At 43.4% G+C, this 23,755-nt stretch overlaps 1 protein-coding gene across 15 annotated transcripts in view; it reads left to right on the top strand.

Annotated features, from left to right (window-relative positions):
• Positions 1 to 9,092: 9,092 nt before the first annotated feature.
• Positions 9,093 to 23,755, top strand: part of LOC106595038 (putative E3 ubiquitin-protein ligase HERC1) — a 242,358-nt gene continuing 227,695 nt past the window's right edge. For 6 of the 15 annotated variants that reach the window (XM_082969834.1, XM_082969831.1, XM_082969827.1 and 3 more), the window contains exons 1-5: positions 9,101 to 9,586; positions 17,739 to 17,926; positions 19,747 to 20,529; positions 22,115 to 22,210; positions 22,354 to 22,572. In XM_082969834.1, the coding sequence (XP_082825960.1) occupies positions 17,768 to 17,926; positions 19,747 to 20,529; positions 22,115 to 22,210; positions 22,354 to 22,572 (1,257 nt within the window). In that variant the 5' untranslated portion in view covers positions 9,101 to 9,586; positions 17,739 to 17,767. Of the gene's footprint in view, positions 9,587 to 17,738; positions 17,927 to 19,746; positions 20,530 to 22,114; positions 22,211 to 22,353; positions 22,573 to 23,755 lie in introns of all 15 variants that reach the window. The other 9 variants (XM_082969833.1, XM_082969835.1, XM_082969837.1 and 6 more) reach the window with 4 other exon arrangements.

The raw sequence follows: 23,755 nt of genomic DNA, 5'->3' as shown, positions 1-23,755 counted from the left end.
TGCCCTGAACTGCCGGAGTGGCCGGACTGCCCTGAACTGCCGGAGTGGCCGGACTGCCCTGAACTGCCGGAGTGGCCGGACTGCCCTGAACTGCCGGAGTGGCCGGACTGCCCTGTTCTGCCGGAGTGGCCGGACTGCCCTGTTCTGCCGGAGTGGCCGGACTGCCCTGTTCTGCCGGAGTGGCCGGACTGCCCTGTTCTGCCGGAGTGGCCGGACTGCCCTGTTCTGCCGGAGTGGCCGGACTGCCCTGTTCTGCCAGAGTGGCCGGACTGGCCTGTTCTGCCAGAGTGGCCGGACTGGCCTGTTCTGCCAGAGTGGCCGGACTGGCCTGTTCTGCCAGAGTGGCCGGACTGGCCTGTTCTGCCAGAGTGGCCGGACTGGCCTGTTCTGCCAGAGTGGCCGGACTGGCCTGTTCTGCCAGAGTGGCCGGACTGCCCTGTTCTGCCAGACTGCCCGGTTCTGCCAGAGGTGCCCGCCTGCCCTGATCTGCCAGGGTGCCCGGCCTGTCAGGATCAGCCCGAGTGGTCCTCCTGCCCTCCGGTCCAGCCCGAGTGGTCCTCCTGCCCTCCGGCCCAGCCCGAGTGGTCCGCATGCCTTCCGGCCCAGCCCGAGTGGCCCGCATGCCTTCCGGCCCAGCCCGAGTGGCCCGCATGCCTTCCGGCCCAGCCCGAGTGGCCCGCATGCCTTCCGGCCCAGCCCGAGTGGCCCGCATGCCTTCCGGCCCAGCCCGAGTGGCCCGCATGCCTTCCGGCCCAGCCCGAGTGGCCCGCATGCCTTCCGGCCCAGCCCGAGTGGCCCGCATGCCTTCCGGCCCAGCCCGAGTGGCCCGCATGCCTTCCGGCCCAGCCCGAGGGGCCCGCATGCCTTCCGGCCCAGCCCGAGGGGCCCGCATGCCGTCCGGCCCAGCCCGAGGGGCCCTCCTGCCCCCCGGCCCAGCCCGAGGGGCCCTCCTGCCCCCCGGCCCAGCCCGAGGGGCCCTCCTGTCCTCCGGCCCGGCTCGAGGGGTCCGTCTGCCTGGCGCAGCTATCGGCTCCACCGAAGTGGGCGACGCCGAGGGTGGAGCAGGGTCCACGTCCTGCACCGGAGCCACCTCCAGGATAGGTGGGTTGGGGAGGGAGGGTGTAGCACAGTGCCGTCGTTGACGGCAGCCACCCTCCCTTCCCTCCCTTATTGTTTAGGGGTTATTGTTTATGGGTTTTGTTGGGGATTTTGTTTGTTGGTGGTTTTTCGTTGTTAGGTGCATTCCGGGGTCTGCACCTTGAGGGGGGGGGTACTGTCACGTCCTGACCAGCAGATGGAGCTGTTGTTGTAGTTTTGGGGTCAGGACGTGGCAGTCTTGTGTTCTGTGTTGGTCTTGTGACTCCTGATCAGGAACAGCTGGGGATCGTTGTTCCTGATTGGGAGTCATATATGTAGGAGTATGTTTGTCACTTGGTTTTGTGGGTAGTTGTTTTTACACTGCGTGTATAGCCTGTAAAACTGCTACTGTTGTCACCGTCATTGTTTTTTTCAAGTGGATGCTTTACTCTTTTTTTGGTAATAAAATAACCATGAGTATTCACATACCTGCTGCGCCTTGGTCCATTCATGAAGACAACCGTTACAATTTTACTATATGTTTCTGATTTGTAAACAATATTATGAAACCCTACAACCCATACCAATCCCTAATTGCTGTAACAATAAATATGACTATAAATCTCCTCTGACTCCGTGAGGCGAAACTCAGCAGCAACATATTTTCACGCCTGGTTACTTTATTTTATCAGCCAGCATGTTTTCTGACTCTTTTCCCAAGACACTCCAAATAGCAAGTTGAGTTGAGTACATTCATTCACTTAAACAATAAACTGAAAGGCAACTCTTTCTTTGGCTTCTGTCTGTAGTCTCTAGACCTCAGTTAAATCAGCTGAGTAGTAGTCTGTAAAGCACTGCCGTTGGTTTCTCCTCAGGATGCTGAATGACTGACAGTTGTTACAGCTGGTTATGTCCTCAGGATGCTGAATGACTGACAGTTGTTACAGTTGGTTTCTCCTCAGGATGCTGAATGACTGACAGTTGTTACAGTTGGTTATGTCCTCAGGATGCTGAATGACTGACAGTTGTTACAGTTGGTTTCTCCTCAGGATGCTGAATGACTGACAGTTGTTACAGTTGGTTTCTCCTCAGGATGCTGAATGACTGACAGTTGTTACAGTTGGTTTCTCCTCAGGATGCTGAATGACTGACAGTTGTTACAGTTGGTTTCTCCTCAGGATGCTGAATGACTGACAGTTGTTACAGTTGGTTATGTCCTCAGGATGCTGAATGACTGACAGTTGTTACAGTTGGTTTCTCCTCAGGATGCTGAATGACTGACAGTTGTTACAGTTGGTTATGTCCTCAGGATGCTGAATGACTGACAGTTGTTACAGTTGGTTTCTCCTCAGGATGCTGAATGACTGACAGTTGTTACAGTTGGTTTCTCCTCAGGATGCTGAATGACTGACAGTTGTTACAGTTGGTTTCTCCTCAGGATGCTGAATGACTGACAGTTGTTACAGTTGGTTTCTCCTCAGGATGCTGAATGACTGGCAGTTGTTACAGTTGGTTTCTCCTCAGGATGCTGAATGACTGACAGTTGTTACAGTTGGTTTCTCCTCAGGATGCTGAATGACTGACAGTTGTTACAGTTGGTTTCTCCTCAGGATGCTGAATGACTGACAGTTGTTACAGTTGGTTTCTCCTCAGGATGCTGAATGACTGACAGTTGTTACAGTTGGTTTCTCCTCAGGATGCTGAATGACTGACAGTTGTTACAGTTGGTTATGTCCTCAGTGTGCCTCTGAGGTTACTGGAGACTAATTGGTGTTGGAGGCACACAACAACAACATACCGAAGCTGTGTTGAGGCCTCATAAGTTCACAGTCAAGGTACTGTACATACCGTACAGAGTGGTCTCATATTATGAAAGAGATGCAAGTAAGTTGTCATTGCAACTTTGTGGAGGTTTGAGATCTGTTCACGTGGACCTTCAATCAGGACATTGGTAAACTATCCACGACCACTCCTTGAATGTCACCTTCTGAAGAATCCTTTGACATAAACAGTTATCGATGTGATATCTTAAGCATAGCCGACTACAGTACAGACACAGTATAACCCAAAAGGCGGAGGCTCGTTGTTGAGTCCAATGACTTTAGGTTCAGTTGGAGAATGTGACCCGGTCATTGTGTTCTAGGGTAGTCCTTCCTTCAGGAGACAGCACACTGTACACCCAGTCACCAGTAACATACCAGTAATAACATCACATACAGACCCAGTAACATACCAGTAATAACATCACATACAGAGACCCAGTAACATACCAGTAATAACATCACATACAGAGACCCAGTCACCAGTAACATACCAGTAATAACATCACATACAGACCCAGTAACATACCAGTAATAACATCACATACAGAGACCCAGTAACATACCAGTAATAACATCACATACAGAGACCCAGTCACCAGTAACATACCAGTAATAACATCACATACAGAGACCCAGTCACCAGTAACATACCAGTAATAACATCACATACAGACCCAGTAACATACCAGTAATAACATCACATACAGAGACCCAGTAACATACCAGTAATAACATCACATACAGAGACCCAGTCACCAGTAACATACCAGTAATAACATCACATACAGAGACCCAGTCACCAGTAACATACCAGTAATAACATCACATACAGAGACCCAGTAACATACCAGTAATAACATCACATACAGAGACCCAGTCACCAGTAACATACCAGTAATAACATCACATACAGAGACCCAGTAACGTACCAGTAATAACATCACATACAGAGACCCAGTAACATACCAGTAATAACATCACATACAGAGACCCAGTCACCAGTAACATACCATTAATAACATCACATACAGACCCAGTCACCAGTAACATACCAGTAATAACATCACATACAGAGACCCAGTAACATACCAGTAATAACATCACATACAGAGACCCAGTAACATACCAGTAATAACATCACATACAGAGACCCAGTCACCAGTAACATACCAGTAATAACATCACATACAGAGACCCAGTAACGTACCAGTAATAACATCACATACAGAGACCCAGTAACATACCAGTAATAACATCACATACAGAGACCCAGTAACATACCAGTAATAACATCACATACAGAGACCCAGTACATACCAGTAACATACCAGTAATAACATCACATACAGAGACCCAGTCACCAGTAACATACCAGTAATAACATCACATACAGAGACCCAGTCACCAGTAACATACCATTAATAACATCACATACAGACCCAGTCACCAGTAACATACCAGTAATAACATCACATACAGAGACACCCAGTAACATACCAGTAATAACATCACATACAGAGACCCAGTCACCAGTAACATACCAGTAATAACATCACATACAGACCCAGTCACCAGTAACATACCAGTAATAACATCACATACAGAGACCCAGTAACATACCAGTAATAACATCACATACAGAGACCCAGTCACCAGTAACATACCAGTAATAACATCACATACAGACCCAGTCACCAGTAACATACCAGTAATAACATCACATACAGAGACCCAGTAACATACCAGTAATAACATCACATACAGAGACCCAGTCAACCAGTAACATACCAGTAATAACATCACATACAGACCCAGTAACATACCAGTAATAACATCACATACAGAGACCCAGTCACCAGTAACATACCAGTAATAACATCACATACAGAGACCCAGTAACATACCAGTAATAACATCACATACAGAGACCCAGTCAACCAGTAACATACCAGTAATAACATCACATACAGAGACCCAGTCACCAGTAACATACCAGTAATAACATCACATACAGAGACCCAGTCACCAGTAACATACCAGTAATAACATCACATACAGAGACCCAGTAACATACCAGTAATAACATCACATACAGAGACCCAGTCACCAGTAACATACCAGTAATAACATCACATACAGAGACCCAGTAACATACCAGTAATAACATCACATACAGAGACCCAGTAACATACCAGTAATAACATCACATACAGAGACCCAGTCACCAGTAACATACCAGTAATAACATCACATACAGAGACCCAGTCACCAGTAACATACCAGTAATAACATCACATACAGAGACCCAGTAACATACCAGTAATAACATCACATACAGACCCAGTCACCAGTAACATACCAGTAATAACATCACATACAGAAACCCAGTAACATACCAGTAATAACATCACATACAGAGACCCAGTCACCAGTAACATACCAGTAATAACATCACATACAGAAACCCAGTAACATACCAGTAATAACATCACATACAGAGACCCAGTCACCAGTAACATACCAGTAATAACATCACATACAGAGACCCAGTCACCAGTAACATACCAGTAATAACATCACATACAGAGACCCAGTCACCAGTAACATACCAGTAATAACATCACATACAGAGACCCAGTAACATACCAGTAATAACATCACATACAGAGACCCAGTAACATACCAGTAATAACATCACATACAGAGACCCAGTCACCAGTAACATACCAGTAATAACATCACATACAGAGACCCAGTCACCAGTAACATACCAGTAATAACATCACATACAGAGACCCAGTCACCAGTAACATACCAGTAATAACATCACATACAGAGACCCAGTCACCAGTAACATACCAGTAATAACATCACATACAGAGACCCAGTCACCAGTAACATACCAGTAATAACATCACATACAGAGACCCAGTAACATACCAGTAATAACATCACATACAGACCCAGTCACCAGTAACATACCAGTAATAACATCACATACAGAGACCCAGTCACCAGTAACATACCAGTAATAACATCACATACAGAGACCCAGTAACATACCAGTAATAACATCACATACAGAGACCCAGTCACCAGTAACATACCAGTAATAACATCACATACAGAGACCCAGTAACGTACCAGTATAACATCACATACAGAGCCCAGTAACATACCGTAATAACATCACATACAGAGACCCAGTCACCAGTAACATACCAGTAATAACATCACATACAGAGACCCAGTAACGTACCAGTAATAACATCACATACAGACCCAGTAACATACCAGTAATAACATCACATACAGAGACCCAGTCACCAGTAACATACCAGTAATAACATCACATACAGAGACCCAGTAACATACCAGTAATAACATCACATACAGAGCCAGTCACCAGTAACATACCAGTAATAACATCACATACAGAGACCCAGTCACCAGTAACATACCAGTAATAACATCACATACAGAGACCCAGTCACCAGTAACATACCAGTAATAACATCACATACAGAACCCAGTAACATACCAGTAATAACATCACATACAGAGACCCAGTCACCAGTAACATACCAGTAATAACATCACATACAGAGACCCAGTCACCAGTAACATACCAGTAATAACATCACATACAGAAACCCAGTAACATACCAGTAATAACATTCATGCTGTTCATTATTTTTCTGTAATGTAATTTTGTATTGTTTTAGTGATTCACCATAGTGAAGGCGCAGGCTCAGGTTTTCTGGGTCTCTGTGTTTTTGGTTGGATATGTTTCTAAATTTCTTTATTAGGTTTTTGCATTCTTCGTCAAACCATTTGTCATTGTTGTTCATTTTCTTAGGTTGTCTGCTTGAAATGTTTAGATTTGATAGGGAAGCTGAGAGGTGAAATATACTGTTTAGGTTTTCTACTGCCACGTTTACACCTTCACTAGTACAGTGAAACATTTTGTCCAGGAAGTTGTCTAGAAGGGATTTAATTTGTTGTTGTCAATTTGTTTTTTGGTAGGTTTCTACACTATTATGCAGTTCCTTTGGCTTTGATGCCTTATGATTGAGAATTTCTCTCTCTCTCTCTCTCTCTCTCTCTCTCTCTCTCTTTCTCTCTGTAGAGTAGCAGCGAGAGTCTGAGCTCCAGAGCAGCTCTCCAGTAGAGATATGACCTAGGGCCCCTCTGTACTGTCTCTGCTCAGCCCAGATAACCACAACACTGCTTCCTCTGGCTGCTTGGCCACTCGGTTATTAACACTAGCCTCCACTCTATTTAATATTCATTTGGATTCAGAGATATAGCAGGGCCAGTGGCCACATAACGTTAATCAAGAAATGTAATCCAATCTCTCACTCTTTTAATAATCCAAAACGTGTGGGTCCCTTGTCTGTATGTCTCTGTAATAAGTAGAATAATGTAATAACTCTATAATGTAATAACTAGAATAATGTAAACACTAGAATAATGTAAAAACTACAATAATGTAATATCTAGAATAATGTAATATCTAGAATAATGTAATAACTCTATAATGTAATAACTAGAATATTGTAATAACTCTATAATGTAATAACTAGAATATTGTAATAACTCTATAATGTAATAACTAGAATATTGTAATAACTCTATAATGTAATAACTAGAATATTGTAATAATCCTGAATAATTAATAACTACAATCATAATGTAAAAACTATAATAATGTAACATAATAATGTAACATATTAATGTAATAACTATATTAATGTAATAACTATAATAATGTAACATATTAATGTAATAACTATAATAATAATTGTGTAATAACTCTATAATGTAAAAACTCTAATAATGTGATAACCTTAATAATGCAATAACTCTATAATGTAAAAACTCTAATAATGTAATAACTAATAATGTAATAAGTATATAATGTAATAAATATAATAATGTAATAATTATAATATAATAACTATAATAACTATAATAATGTAAAACTCAATAATGTAATAACTATAATAATGTGATAACTCTATAAAAGTAAAAACTCTATAATGTAAAAACTCTAATAATGTAATAACTCTAATAATGTAAAAACTCTATAATGTAAAAACTCTAATGTAATAACTATAATAATGTAAAAACTCTATAATGTAAAAACTCTAATGTAATAACTATAATAATGTAATAACTCTAGAATGTAAAAACTCTATAATGTAATAACTAATAATGTAATAACTATATAATGTAAAAACTCTAATGTAATAACTCTAATAATGTGATAACTCTATAATGTAAAAACTCTATAATGTAAAAACTCTAATAATGTAAAAACTCTATAATGTAAAAACTCTAATGTAATAACTATAATAATGTAATAACTCTAGAATGTAAAAACTCTATAATGTAATAACTCTAATGTAATAACTATAATAATGTAATAACTCTAGAATGTAAAAACTCTATAATGTAATAACTAATAATGTAATAACTATATAATGTAAAAACTCTAATGTAATAACTCTAATAATGTAATAACGCTAATATCAAAACTCTATAATGTAATAACTATATAATGTAATAAATATAATGATGTAATAACTATAATATAATAACTATAATAATGTAATAACTATATCATGTAATACTATATATGTTGTATGTAATAACTATATAATATAATAATTACTATAATGTAATATAATAAGGTAATAACTATACAAAGTAATAACTATAATAATGTAATAACTATATAATGTAATACTATATATGTTTTATGTAATAACTATATAATATAATAATTACTATAATGTAATATAATAAGGTAATAACTATACAATGTAATAACTATAATAATGTAATAACTGTATAATACAGTGGTCATTAAAACAGTTATAGTTGACTGCTATTACATGTTTCATTATTGTGATGGTATTACTGTATTGTGCATAGGGTCAAACATGCATGAACTGGAACTAGTACTGTGTCAAATTTAGGACCAAAGGCATTTGTAGAATAATTAACTATGATGACATTGCAAAAATAATTTATATAACCACTGGAATTGATCATTCAATATAGAAATTCTTGCAAACAAGAGTCGGCATGGGTTCGAATCCGACCCACTGCCCTGTGACTCCCCCTCCCCTATCTCGGACTTCCAATACTTTACTATCTCTTCAATACATCTGCAAAAAAAAAAATACGAAAGGACTGGGACTTCCCCACTCCTTAAAAAAAGAAACATTGAAAAAAAATGTTACATTATAGACAAAAATGATTTCTGTAACCATTGGAATTGATCATTCCATATTGAAATGATTGCATGTTCCTTTGTTTTCGTGCTTGCAGTCAGTCAGTAGCTACGCCTAAGACTGACTGTAGGAGCTGAACACACAAGACAGACAGACACGCACACACATCACTGCACCCTAGGTCTGGGGCTGAGGATCGGGTTGGGAGTGAACCGCTCATCTGGATCCATTGCAGTGGAAGTTGCAGCCAGAAACGAAAAGGTGGGAAGAAAGGAAACAGGCTCCTGACTGTCAGCCTTTTTTTTTGTGACTAACGACACCTTATCAAAACCCACAAATAAACTTACGGATACAACCTATACGTTTTGCAATTGCAGAAACCTTTGTTATTGCAATGAAGTGTATTTACGTGCAACAGTGAAGAGGCCCCTTTGACAGTTGATGGTAAGCTCGCCAAGCTAGCTACAGTACATCTCTCGAATCTCTTCTCTCCTAACGGCTAGCCAGCTATGCTAGCTAGGCCTTTATGTGTAAGCTTGCATGCAATGTCAATACTTTTCCTACAATTCATTTAACTATTGCTAAACAATGCCAGTCTTGCTATCTGTATCTGTGATGGCCAATTAGCTAGCTGTAGCCTGTGTTTGCTATTTTCCTACATCTGTATGAGATGCTAGCAGCTACCTACCTATCTAGCCACCTAGCTAGCTAACAGCAAAGTGGACTCTATTGGTTAGCATCGGTAGCCTGCTAGCATTAGCTTTATGTTGTGCTTCAGTACCAGCGCCAGTGTACAACAGAACAGTAGTTAGCTAACTGTTAGTATCCCCGTATGTAACAAAGCTGTAATAAATGTAGCCAGCATGCTAGTGAGTGAATTATGTTGATTATGGCCTATGTAGCTAACGTCACAGGCCTAGTAGACTAGTTGAGTTTTAGCTAGTTCCATGCGATGCTAGCTACAGTAGCTAGTCTGTTAGCTTACCTTACTATCCAGCTGTGTCATGTCAGTCTAACATATTCTATGTCTGGTGTATATATTAGTCAAGCTAGTTTACGAATAACAAATAGCATGTATGTTGTTTTTGTGCATAGTCTGTTAAAGCTAGGTAGGTTAGAGACGTGGAATGTGTTAGTTAGCCCGCTAACGTTAGCTACTAGCTAGCTAGTTTGTGCAATTAGTTAAGCTAGCTAGCTAAATGGCTAGCTAACTGGTCAGCTGATTTGCCTAGCTTACTGTTTATCTATCATAGGCAAGTATTTATTACCTAGCTAGTTAGCTGAAGTAGCTAGTTGGGTTTACAGTATATCAACACTGTATTGCCTACTATGACAATTTACAGTATTCCACCTTACTAGCCTTACTCACCTGAAGGCTGTCACTGGGCACATACTGATAACACAGTACGATTTATAATATGACAGACAGCTGTCAAAGCAATTCACTTTATGTCAATCTTGTATGTTCAGACATAGCACGCCTGCTAATGAGATTGTCAATAATGCAGGTGCCCTTCTTCTTGAGCTCAATATAGCATGGTGAAAGCTGTACATTTCAAAAATATATATATAACAATTTGAGTTATTTAGCAGATGAACTTATCCAGAGTGATTTACAGGAGCAATTAGGGTTAAGTGTCTTGCTCAAGGGCACATTGTTCACCTAGTCAGCTTATGGATTTGAACTGGTTACTGTCCCAACGTTCTTAACCACTAGGCTACCTCCCGCCCGTAATACAAAAAGGATTGTGCAACAAGAGATAGAGAAATTATTCTATACAATGCACGTAGGAAATGCATTGTCACTGTGTAGTGCATGGCCACTTCCAGACCGTTAGGCAATAAGCATCACCGTAGCTGTGGACAGTGAAATCAATGTTTCCAGCTGTTGTTTCAAGATTTCATGGTTGTCGAATGCATGTTTAACCTATGGGACTACTAACATTTAGTTATTTATATTGCATAATGCATAGTGTACAATGACGAAAGGTAGCTAACAACTAGGCCTGCTGGTATGAGTGAAGGGGGGGTGGAGGGTAAGGGAATAGCCTAGACGTAATAGACAAGCCTGAAGGGAAGGCGAAAACCGTTTTTCTTCTGCACTCAGTATCAGGTGACCTATTTCCCATCCAGATTAAACAGGTTCATAATCCATTAGTAAGGGATGTTGAAATATTACAGCCTCATTTTGTTGTCTAGGCCTTCCGCATGTTTCTCTCCACGTTGCTTCCCCACAGTAGTTCATGCAGGCCATGACTGCTGTGCTGATGTGTACTGGCTGATTGGACCGCTGGTGTAAATAGGCCTATCCTGTGAGAACTGACAGTATCAGTGGCAGAAGCACATGTAGGTTGATGTTTACTACTATTATCCTGTGTAATTGGAATGATCTGAAATGTTTACACCTAGGTCCTTGGGGAATATGCCATGTCAGGGTTACTTCCAGCAAAATTAGGGCATTATGTTGGTTCCATGGATTAGGCCGACAGCATGTTGGAAAATCTTCCCCCGAGGAGTATTGGGGATTGCCATTTGTAGTAATTGGAGCGCAGTGTTAGGCTAGCTAACTGTTTTACTAGTCATACATCATATCTATGGGTCTAGTCGGAGTTCCGAGGACACGTCGGAGTTCCGAGGACACGTCGGAGTTCCGAGGACACGTCGGAGTTCCGAGGACACGTCGGAGTTCCGAGGACACGTTACATGTTAGGTCTATGGCCTCGTTTCAGAAACTGAATGTGGTCAGTGGGATCAACAGTTTGTAGTGATCACATTGTCCTGCACAGATGTGATCACTGTAAGATGAGGGCACTGTAGGATAGTTGTTTCATTGACACACGAGTTTCAGTGGCTTGTTTCATTTCCTGGTGTGTATAGTAATGTTCCGCTCAGGGCAACCAAACAGTGTCGTCTCACCCTCGATGGTAGGCTTCCATCCTGTCCTTACTGGATTATTGGCACCAGACTAAATGCTTGTTATTTTCTGTTGTGGTCCTTCTTCTTCTCACAGACACCATATCAAATAGTCTCAATGATTGTTTCCCACCCCTGTCTCTATGGTTAATATCTCCCCCTCTAATATCTTCTATCTGGCAGCTGTAACACAGCCCCATCTCCTGTCCTGACGGTCTAATATCTTCTATCTGTCAGCTGTAACACAGCCCCGTCTCCTGTCCTGACGGTCTAATATCTTCTATCTGTCAGCTGTAACACAGCCCCATCTCCTGTCCTGACGGTCTAATATCTCTCCTCTGTCTGTCAGCTGTAACACAGCCCCATCTCCTGTCCTGATGGGCTAATATCTTCTATCTGTCAGCTGTAACACAGCCCCGTCTCCTGTCCTGACGGTCTAATATCTTCTATCTGTCAGCTGTAACACAGCCCCATCTCCTGTCCTGACGGTCTATCTTCTATCTGTCAGCTGTAACACAGCCCCATCTCCTGTCCTGACGGTCTAATATCTTCTATCTGTCAGCTGTAACACAGCCCCGTCTCCTGTCCTGACGGTCCTGTCCTGACGGTCTAATATCTTCCCACCCCTGTCTCTATGGTTAATATCTCCCCCTCTAATATCTTCTATCTGGCAGCTGTAACACAGCCCCATCTCCTGTCCTGACGGTCTAATATCTTCTATCTGTCAGCTGTAACACAGCCCCATCTCCTGTCCTGACAGCCTATATCTCTCCTCTGTCTGTCTGTCTGGTTGATGTCTATACGTCATGTTTCGGAGGACGCATGACCCTCGACCTTCGCCTCTCCGGAGTCCGTACGGGAGTTGTACTACCAATTGGATATCACGAAATTGTGGAGAAAAATGGGGTTGAAAAGTTTACAAAAAAATTACTGAAATATCATATTTACATAAGTATTCAGACCCTTTACTCAGTACTTTGTTGAAGCACCTTTGTCAGCGATTACAGCCTGGAGTCTTCTTGGGTATGACGCTAGAAGCTTGGTACACCTGTATTTGGGGAGTTTCTCACATTCTTCTCTGCAGATCCTCTCAAGCTCTGTCAGGTTGGGGAGCATCGCTGCACAGCTATTTTCAGGTCAGAGATGTTAGATCAGGTTCAAGTCTGGGCTCTGGCTGGGTCACTCAAGGACATTCAGAGACTTGTCCTGAAGCCACTCCTGTATTCTCTTGGATGTTTGCTTAGGGTTGTTGTCCTGTTAGAAGGTGAACCTTTGGCCCTGTCAGAGGTCCTGAGCACTCTGGAGCAGGTTTTTATCAAGGATCTCTCCGTAAAATATTTCACCTTTTATTTAACTAGGCAAGTCAGTTAAGAACAAATTCTTATTTACAATGACGGCCTACCAAAAGGCCTCCTGCGGGGACGGGGGACTGGGATTACAAATAAATTAAATAAAAATATAGGACAAAACACACATCACGACAAGAGAGACGACACAACACTACATAAAGAGAGACCTAAGACAACACAGCATGGTAGCAACACAACATGACAACGACATGGTAGCAGCACAACATGTTAGCTGCACAACATGTTAGCTGCACAAAACAGGGTACAAACATTGTTGGGCACAGACAACAGCACAAAGGGCAAGAAGGTAGAGACAACAATACATCACGCAAAGCAGCCATAACTGTCAGTAAGAGTGTCCATCCTGACTAGTCTCCCAGTCCCTGCCGCTGAAAAACATCCCCACAGCATGATGCTGCCACCACCATGCGTTACCGTAGTGATGGTGCCAGGTTTCCTCCAGACGTGACACTTGGCGTTCAGCCCAAAGCGTTCAATCTTGGAACTCTGGAGCTCTGTCAGTGACCATCAGGTTCTTGGTCAACCCCCTGTCCAAGGCCGTTCTCCCCCGATTGCTCAGTTTGGCCGGGTGGACAGCTCTAGGAAGAGTCTTGGTGGTTCCAAACTTCTTCCATTTAACAATGATGGAGGCCACTGTGTTCTTGGGGACCTTCAAAGCTGCAGCCATTTTTGGGTACCCTACCCAGATCTGTGCCTCGACACAATCCTGTCTCAGAGCTCTATGGACAATTCCTTTGACCTCATGGCTTGGTTTTTGCTCTGACATGCACTGTCAACTGTGGGACCTTATATAGACAGGTGTGTGCCTTTCCAAATCATGTCCAATCAATTGAATTTACCACAAGTGGATTCCAATCAAGTTGTAGAAACATCTCAAGGATGATCAATGGAAACAGGATGCACCTGAGCTCAATTTCGAGTCTCATAGCAAAGGGTCTGAATACTTTTTTGTTATTATGGGGTTTGTGTGTAGATTGAGGACATTTTTTTTTATTTAATCCATTTTAAAATAAGGCTGTAACGTAACAAAATGTGGAAAAAGTCAAGGGGTCTGAATACTTTCCGAATGCACTGTATATCTGTCTCTGTCTGTTGTTAACCTCTCTGGGCCAGTGGGACGTTAGCGTCCCACTCTATTCAACAGCCAGTGGAATCGCGTGGCGCGAAATACAAATACCTAAAAAATGCTATAACTTTAATTTCTCAAACATATGACTATTTTACACCATTTGAAAGATAAGACTCTCGTTAATCCAACCACATTGTCCGATTTCAAAAAGGCTTTACAGCGAAAGCAAAACATTAGATTATGTCAGGAGAGTACCCAGCCAAAAATAATCACACAGACATTTTCAAAGCAAGCATATATGTCACAAAAACCCAAACCACAGCTAAATGCAGCACTAACCTTTGATGATCTTCATCAGATGACACTCCTAGGACATTATGTTATACAATACATGCATGTTTTGTTCAATCAAGTTCATATTTATATCAGAAAACAGCTTTTTACATTAGCATGTGATGTTCAGAACTAGCATTCCCACCGAAAACTTCCGGTGAATTTACTAAATTACTCATCATAAACGTTGACAAAATACATTACAATTATTTTAAGAATTATAGACACAGAACTCCTTTATGCAATCGCTATGTCAGATTTTAAAATAGCTTTTCGGCGAAAGCACATTTTGCAATATTCTGAGTACATAGCTCAGCCATCACAGGCTAGCTATTCAGACACCCGCCAACTTCGGGGCAACCTAAACTCAAAATTACTATTAGAAAAATTGGATTACCTTTGCTGTTCTTCGTCAGAATGCACTCCCAGGACTTCTTCTTCAACATCAAATGTTATTTTTGTTCCAAATAATCCATAGTTGTATCCAAATACCTCAGTTTTGTTCGTGCGTTCAGGTCACTATCCGAAGGGTAACGCGCGAGCACATTTCATGACAAAAAAATTCAAAATGTTCCATTAACGTACTTAGAAGCATGTCAAACGCTGTTTTAAAATCAATTTTTATGCTATTTTTCTCGTAAAATAGCGATAATATTCCAACCGGACAGTGTTGTATTCATTCAAAGAGGGAAAGAAAAAATTGACGAGGTCTCGTGAACGCGCATCTCCAGTCTCTCTGTCACCAGGCAGGCCACTGACAAACTGTGCTGCTGTTATCTGCCCAGAGACAAGAGACGCCTCAATCCGGTTTCTGAAGGCTTTAGAGAGCCAATGGAAGCCTTAGAAAGTGTCACGTAACAGCACAGATACTGTAATTTCGATAGAGATGCAACAGAAGGACAACAAATTGTCAGACAGGGCACTTCCTGCTTGGAATCTTCTCAGGTTTTTGCCTGCCATATGAGTTCTGTTATATTCACAGACACCATTCAAACAGTTTTAGAAACTTTAGAGTGTTTTCTATCCAAATGTACTAATAATATGCATATTCTCGTTTCTGGGCAAGAGTAGTAACCAGTTTATATCGGGTACGTTTTTTATCCGGCCGTAAAAATACTGCCCCCTATCCCAGACAGGTTAATATGTCTGTCTGTCTGTCTGTCTGTCTGTCTGTCTGTCTGTCTGTCTGTCTGTCTGTCTGTCTGTCTGTCTGTCTGTCTGTCTGTCTGTCTGTCTGTCTGTTCAATAACCCCTGTCTGTCTGTCTGTCTGTCTGTCTGTCTGTCTGTCTGTCTGTCTGTCTGTCTCTCTGTCTGTCTGTCTGATGTTAATATATCTCTTCTGTCTGTCTGTCTGTCTGCCTGGTTGATGTTAATATGTCTCTCCTCTGTCTGTCTGGTTATGTCATATCATATTGTTGTTTCTGTGATTGTTTTCCTTTCTTATTGGTTAGACCTCGTTAATATCTGTCACCCTGTCCTCCCAGGACTAATGGTTAGGCCTGGTTAATATCTGTCACCCTGTCCTCCCAGGACTAATGGTTAGGCCTGGTTAATATCTGTCGCCCTGTCCTCCCAGGACTAATGGTTAGGCCTGGTTAATATCTGTCGCCCTGTCCTCCCAGGACTAATGGTTAGGCCTCGTTAATATCTGTCACCCTGTCCTCCCAGGACTAATGGTTAGGCCTGGTTAATATCTGTCACCCTGTCCTCCCAGGACTAATGGTTAGGCCTGGTTAATATCTGTCGCCCTGTCCTCCCAGGACTAATGGTTAGGCCTGGTTAATATCTGTCACCCTGTCCTCCCAGGACTAATGGTTAGGCCTGGTTAATATCTGTCGCCCTGTCCTCCCAGGACTAATGGTTAGGCCTGGTTAATATCTGTCGCCCTGTCCTCCCAGGACTAATGGTTAGGCCTCGTTAATATCTGTCGCCCTGTCCTCCCAGGACTAATGGTTAGGCCTGGTTAATATCTGTCACCCTGTCCTCCCAGGACTAATGGTTAGGCCTGGTTAATATCTGTCGCCCTGTCCTCCCAGGACTAATGGTTAGGCCTGGTTAATATCTGTCGCCCTGTCCTCCCAGGACTAATGGTTAGGCCTGGTTAATATCTGTCGCCCTGTCCTCCCAGGACTAATGGTTAGGCCTGGTTAATATCTGTCACCCTGTCCTCCCAGGACTAATGGTTAGGCCTGGTTAATATCTGTCGCCCTGTCCTCCCAGGACTAATGGTTAGGCCTCGTTAATATCTGTCACCCTGTCCTCCCAGGACTAATGGTTAGGCCTGGTTAATATCTGTCGCCCTGTCCTCCCAGGACTAATGGTTAGGCCTGGTTAATATCTGTCGCCCTGTCCTCCCAGGACTAATGGTTAGGCCTGGTTAATATCTGTCGCCCTGTCCTCCCAGGACTAATGGTTAGGCCTGGTTAATATCTGTCGCCCTGTCCTCCCAGGACTAATGGTTAGGCCTGGTTAATATCTGTCGCCCTGTCCTCCCAGGACTAATGGTTAGGCCTGGTTAATATCTGTCGCCCTGTCCTCCCAGGACTAATGGTTAGGCCTGGTTAATATCTGTCGCCCTGTCCTCCCAGGACTAATGGTTAGGCCTGGTTAATATCTGTCGCCCTGTCCTCCCAGGACTAATGGTTAGGCCTGGTTAATATCTGTCGCCCTGTCCTCCCAGGACTAATGGTTAGGCCTGGTTAATATCTGTCGCCCTGTCCTCCCAGGACTAATGGTTAGGCCTGGTTAATATCTGTCACCCTGTCCTCCCAGGACTAATGGTTAGGCCTGGTTAATATCTGTCGCCCTGTCCTCCCAGGACTAATGGTTAGGCCTGGTTAATATCTGTCGCCCTGTCCTCCCAGGACTAATGGTTAGGCCTGGTTAATATCTGTCACCCTGTCCTCCCAGGACTAATGGCAGCAGAGTGACATGCCATCATGGCCCTGATGATTCCTCCAGTGAAGCTGAAATGGCTGGAGCACCTGAACGGCTCGTGGATCACGGACGACAGCGAGTCCATCTCCACGCGGGAGGGCGTGTCCGTGCTCTACTCCAAGCTGCTCACCAACAAGGAAGTGGTCCTCCTACCCCAGCAGGTGAGAGCAGAATGAGATGAGTTAATGTGTGTGTCCCAAATGGAACTCTGTTCTCTGTGTTGGCCACGTTGCGACTGTGTCCCAAATGGAACTCTGTTCTCTGTGTTGGCCACGTTGTGACTGTGTCCCAAATGGAACTCTGTTCTCTGTGTTGGCCATGTTACGACTGTGTCCCAAATGGAACCCTGTTCTCTGTGTTGGCCACGTTGTGACTGTGTCCCAAATGGAACTCTGTTCTCTGTGTTGGCCACGTTGTGACTGTGTCCCAAATGGAACTCTGTTCTCTGTGTTGGCCACGTTGTGACTGTGTCCCAAATGGAACTCTGTTCTCTGTGTTGGCCACGTTGTGACTGTGTCCCAAATGGAACTCTGTTCACTGTGTTGGCCACGTTGAGACTGTGTCCCAAATGGAACTCTGTTCTCTGTGTTGGCCACGTTGTGACTGTGTCCCAAATGGAACTCTGTTCTCTGTGTTGGCCACGTTGAGACTGTGTCCCAAATGGAACTCTGTTCTCTGTGTTGGCCACGTTGTGACTGTGTCCCAAATGGAACTCTGTTCTCTGTGTTGGCCACGTTGAGACTGTGTCCCAAATGGAACTCTGTTCTCTGTGTTGGCCACGTTGTGACTGTGTCCCAAATGGAACTCTGTTCTCTGTGTTGGCCACGTTGAGACTGTGTCCCAAATGGAACCCTGTTCTCTGTGTTGGCCACGTTGTGACTGTGTCCCAAATGGAACTCTGTTCTCTGTGTTGGCCACGTTGTGACTGTGTCCCAAATGGAACTCTGTTCTCTGTGTTGGCCACGTTGAGACTGTGTCCCAAATGGAACTCTGTTCTCTGTGTTGGCCACGTTGTGACTGTGTCCCAAATGGAACTCTGTTCTCTGTGTTGGCCACGTTGAGACTGTGTCCCAAATGGAACCCTGTTCTCTGTGTTGGCCACGTTGTGACTGTGTCCCAAATGGAACTCTGTTCTCTGTGTTGGCCACGTTGCGACTGTGTCCCAAATGGAACTCTGTTCTCTGTGTTGGCCACGTTGTGACTGTGTCCCAAATGGAACTCTGTTCTCTGTGTTGGCCACGTTGAGACTGTGTCCCAAATGGAACTCTGTTCTCTGTGTTGGCCACGTTGAGACTGTGTCCCAAATGGAACTCTGTTCTCTGTGTTGGCCACATTGTGACTGTGTCCCAAATGGAACTCTGTTCTCTGTGTTGGCCACGTTGAGACTGTGTCCCAAATGGAACTCTGTTCTCTGTGTTGGCCACGTTGAGACTGTGTCCCAAATGGAACTCTGTTCTCTGTGTTGGCCACGTTGAGACTGTGTCCCAAATGGAACTCTGTTCTCTGTGTTGGCCATGTTGCGAGACAGCCAATACTTTATTGTCTGCATTGCGCAGAAAATAGTTTTTTTTTGCGTCACAAGCTCTATGTCATCACCAAGCCTGAGTGCCAGTTGGTTTATACTATCATACCAACTCCTTGTCAGTCTCCGTCATGCTCAACATCTGTTGGTTCTGAGCACAAACAGATCTGGGACCAGAATAAAAGTTGAATGAGGCCCACAGTGAAACATCACATAGCTAACATAGTACAACACATCACAGCTATACCAACTGTAGCTCAGTTGGTAGAGCATGAGGCTTGCAACGCCAGGGTTGTGGGTTCGAATCCCACAGGGGACCAGTGTTTAAAAAAAAATGTATGCACTCTACTGTAAGTCGCTCTGGATAAGAGCGTCTGCTAAATGACTAAAATGTAAATGTTAAAAAAAAATCACAACACCACACATAACATAGGTCTAATATCAATGCTGTGTCTTCAGGTGCTGTGTCTGAAGGGACCCCAGCTGCCAGACTTTGAGCGTGAGTCCCTGTCCAGCGATGAACAGGAACACTACCTAGATGCCCTCCTCAGCAGCCAGATGGCGTTGGCCAAGATGGTGTGTTCCGACTCTCCCTTCGCCTCAGCTCTCCGCAAACGCCTGCTGGTCCTCCAGAGGATCTTCTACGCTCTGTCCAACAAGTACCACGACAAGGGCAAGGTCAAGCAGCAGCAGCACTCGCCCGAGAACAACTCCGGATCGTCCGACCTGCATTCTGTCAGCGAGCGGCCGCGGTCCAGCACCGATGCTCTGATCGAGATGGGGGTCCGTACGGGCCTCAGTCTGCTGTTCGCTTTGCTCCGTCAGAGCTGGATGATGCCGCCGCCCGGCCCCGGAGGACTCAACCTCTGCAACGATGTCATCCACACGGCCATGGACGTGGTCTCCTCCCTGCCGCCCCTCTCCCTGGCCAACGAGAGTAAGATCCCTCCTATGGGTCTGGACTGCCTGACCCAGGTCACCACCTTCCTCAAGGGAGTGACCATGCCAAACTCTGGGGCGGACATCTTGGGTCGGAGGCTGGCGTCGGAGCTGTTGCTGGGCCTGGCTGCCCAGAGGGGGTCCCTGAGGTACCTGCTGGAGTGGGTGGAGATGGCCCTGGTGGCGTCCGCCGTGGTCAGCACCATGGAGAAGGACAAGATGAAGGTGTGTCTGCTGAACCAGGAAGGGCTGATTGGATACGACTGCTTCATGAACATCCTCATGCAGATGAGACGTTCCCTGGTAAGCGTCCTTTAAACAATCAATCAATTTATTTACAAAGCCCTTTTTACATCAGCTGATGCCACAAAGTGCTGTACAGAAACCCAGCCTAAAACCCCAGACAGCAAGCAGTGCAGATGTAGAATCACGGTGGCTAGGAAAAACTCCCTAGACACACTTTATTCTTCATGATTTATTGTTCATGATTTATTGCTCATGATTTGTTGCATACTTACATTGTGTTCTGTAGGTCCATTGTGCTCTTTGTATTACCAGATGGCATATATTTCTCCTGCTGCTTCTTCAGCGCTCCTTATTCATTGCTCATGATTGATTATGTTCCAAGTCATTCTGTATGGTCCCATTTAGTATATGCCGTGTAGTATGGCTGTGTATGGAGTATGTAGTATGTAGTATGGCTGTGTATGTAGTATGTAGTATGGCTGTGTATGTAGTATGTGTATGTAGTATGGAGTATGTGTATGTAGTATGGCTGTGTATGTAGTATGGCTGTGTATGTGTATGTAGTATGTGTATGTAGTATGGCTGTGTATGTAGTATGTGTATGTAGTATGTAGTATGGCTGTGTATGTAGTATGTGTATGTAGTATGGCTGTGTATGTAGTATGTGTATGTAGTATGGCTGTGTATGTAGTATGTAGTATGGCTGTGTATGTAGTATGTGTATGTAGTATGGCTGTGTATGTAGTATGTGTATGTAGTATGGCTGTGTATGTAGTATGTGTATGTAGTATGTAGTATGGCTGTGTATGTAGTATGTGTATGTAGTATGGCTGTGTATGTAGTATGTGTATGTAGTATGGCTGTGTATGTAGTATGTGTATGTAGTATGGCTGTGTATGTAGTATGTGTATGTAGTATGGCTGTGTATGTAGTATGTGTATGTAGTATGGCTGTGTATGTAGTATGTGTATGTAGTATGGCTGTGTATGTAGTATGTGTATGTAGTATGGCTGTGTATGTAGTATGTGTATGTAGTATGGCTGTGTATGTAGTATGTGTATGTAGTATGGCTGTGTATGTAGTATGTGTATGTAGTATGGCTGTGTATGTAGTATGTGTATGTAGTATGGCTGTGTATGTAGTATGTGTATGTAGTATGGCTGTGTATGGAGTATGTGTATGTAGTATGGCTGTGTATGTAGTATGTGTATGTAGTATGGCTGTGTATGTAGTATGTGTATGTAGTATGGCTGTGTATGTAGTATGTAGTATGGCTGTGTATGTAGTATGTCTATGTAGTATGGCTGTGTATGGAGTATGTGTATGTAGTATGGCTGTGTATGGAGTATGTGTATGTAGTATGGCTGTGTATGGAGTATGGCTGTGTATGTAGTATGGCTGTGTATGTAGTATGGCTGTGTATGTAGTATGTGTATGTAGTATGGCTGTGTATGTAGTATGTGTATGTAGTATGGCTGTGTATGCAGTATGTGTATGTAGTATGGCTGTGTATGCAGTATATGTATGTAGTATGGCTGTGTATGTAGTATGTGTATGTAGTATGGCTGTGTATGTAGTATGTGTATGTAGTATGGCTGTGTATGCAGTATATGTAGCTGTAACTAACCTGACTCTCACCCAGGGCTCGTCAGCAGACAGGAGTCAGTGGAGGGAACCAACACGGACATCAGACGGGCTGTGCTCTTTGTATGAAGCAGCTCTCTGTCTGTTCGAAGAGGTAAAATATCCATTCAAATACCATTTTACAGGTCAATTTACCTTCATTTTATACTGCTTATGAATGCAATATGTATGGGTTCTGAAGTCATCGTTTACATGTAAGTAGGTAGCCTTCTCAAGTAAAGCACTATTTCCTCCCAGGTGTGCAGGATGGCATCAGACTACTCCCGTACCTGTGCCAGTCCAGACAGCCTCCAGACCGGCGAGGCTCCCATGGTGTCAGAGACGTGTGAGGTCTATGTCTGGGGCAGCAACAGCTCCCACCAGCTGGTGGAGGGAACACAGGAGAAGATCCTCCAGCCCAAGATGGCACCCAGCTTCGCCGATGCACAGACGGTAAGAGACCACAGGTCTCCAAAGGTGTGTGTGTGTCATTTCCTGTTTTGTCTTTTTTTAAAGCCAGTGGTTCTCAAAGCTCTTCTCGGTGGACCTCCAGACGTTTCGCAATTTTGATTTGGCCCTGAATTAGCTCACCTGATTCATCTAATCAAGAACTTGATGATTAGTTGAATCAGTTGGGATAGCTCTGAATTAGTTAAAATACATGGAAGGGCTCGGAGGGAGCCCAGAGGTTTGACAACCACTGGTTTATAAGGAAAGCTGATTCCCCTCAGTATTAAGTCTCTTGAGAAGTTAGCTAGTGTAGCCTAGTTCTGAGAGGAGACAGAACTCACTGGAGCATGAAGAGTGGCTTTCATGAATTAAAAAGTTGAGGTGCTTCCCATCTTCTGTTTCCCAATCATGGTCGGTTATTGAAATATTAAATTAAGCTTTGGCGGTATTCGGATTGTCATACCTTCAAGCCGACCTTGTGCCATACGGGGATATTCGGTAATACCGGCAATGGGCACAATTTTCAAACACCACTGAGCTTCTGTAATCCGAAGATTAGCAATGCTAACAAGTACATTTAAAATCTCATAGATAATGTTAACCAAATGCTAACGAGCGCATTGCGAACATTTTAAACAGTATCTGACATAGACAATTTTCAGGACAGACATCCTGGCTTATAAAGTTACGCGAAAATGCTACTCACAGTTTGCTGCACGCACAAAACAAATATTACACAGAAATGTGATGTTCAAAACTAGCATTCACACCCAAAACTTCTGGTGAATTTACTAAATTACTCATGATAAACGTTGACAAAATACATAACAATTATTTTAAGAATTATAGATACAGAACTCCTTTATGCAATCGCTATGTCAGATTTTAAAATAGCTTTTCGGCGAAAGCACATTTTGCAATATTCTGAGTACATAGCTCAGCCATCACAGGCTAGCTATTCAGACACCCGCCAACTTCGGGGCTCACTAAACTCAGAATTACTATTAGAAAAATTGGATTACCTTTGCTGTTCTTCGTCAGAATGCACTCCCAGGACTGCTACTTCCACAACAAATGTTATTTTTGTTCCAAATAATCCATAGTTATGTCCAAATACCTCCGTTTTGTTCGTGCGTTCAGGTCACTATCCAAAGGGTAACGCGCGAGCGCATTTAGAGACAAAAAAATTCAAAATGTTCCTTTACCGTAC

Source organism: Salmo salar, chromosome 26 (assembly GCF_965601325.2).
Source record: "Salmo salar chromosome 26, fSalSal1, whole genome shotgun sequence".
In the NCBI taxonomy this organism is placed as follows: Eukaryota; Metazoa; Chordata; class Actinopteri; order Salmoniformes; family Salmonidae; genus Salmo; species Salmo salar.
This window is presented reverse-complemented; position numbering and strand designations above follow the sequence as displayed.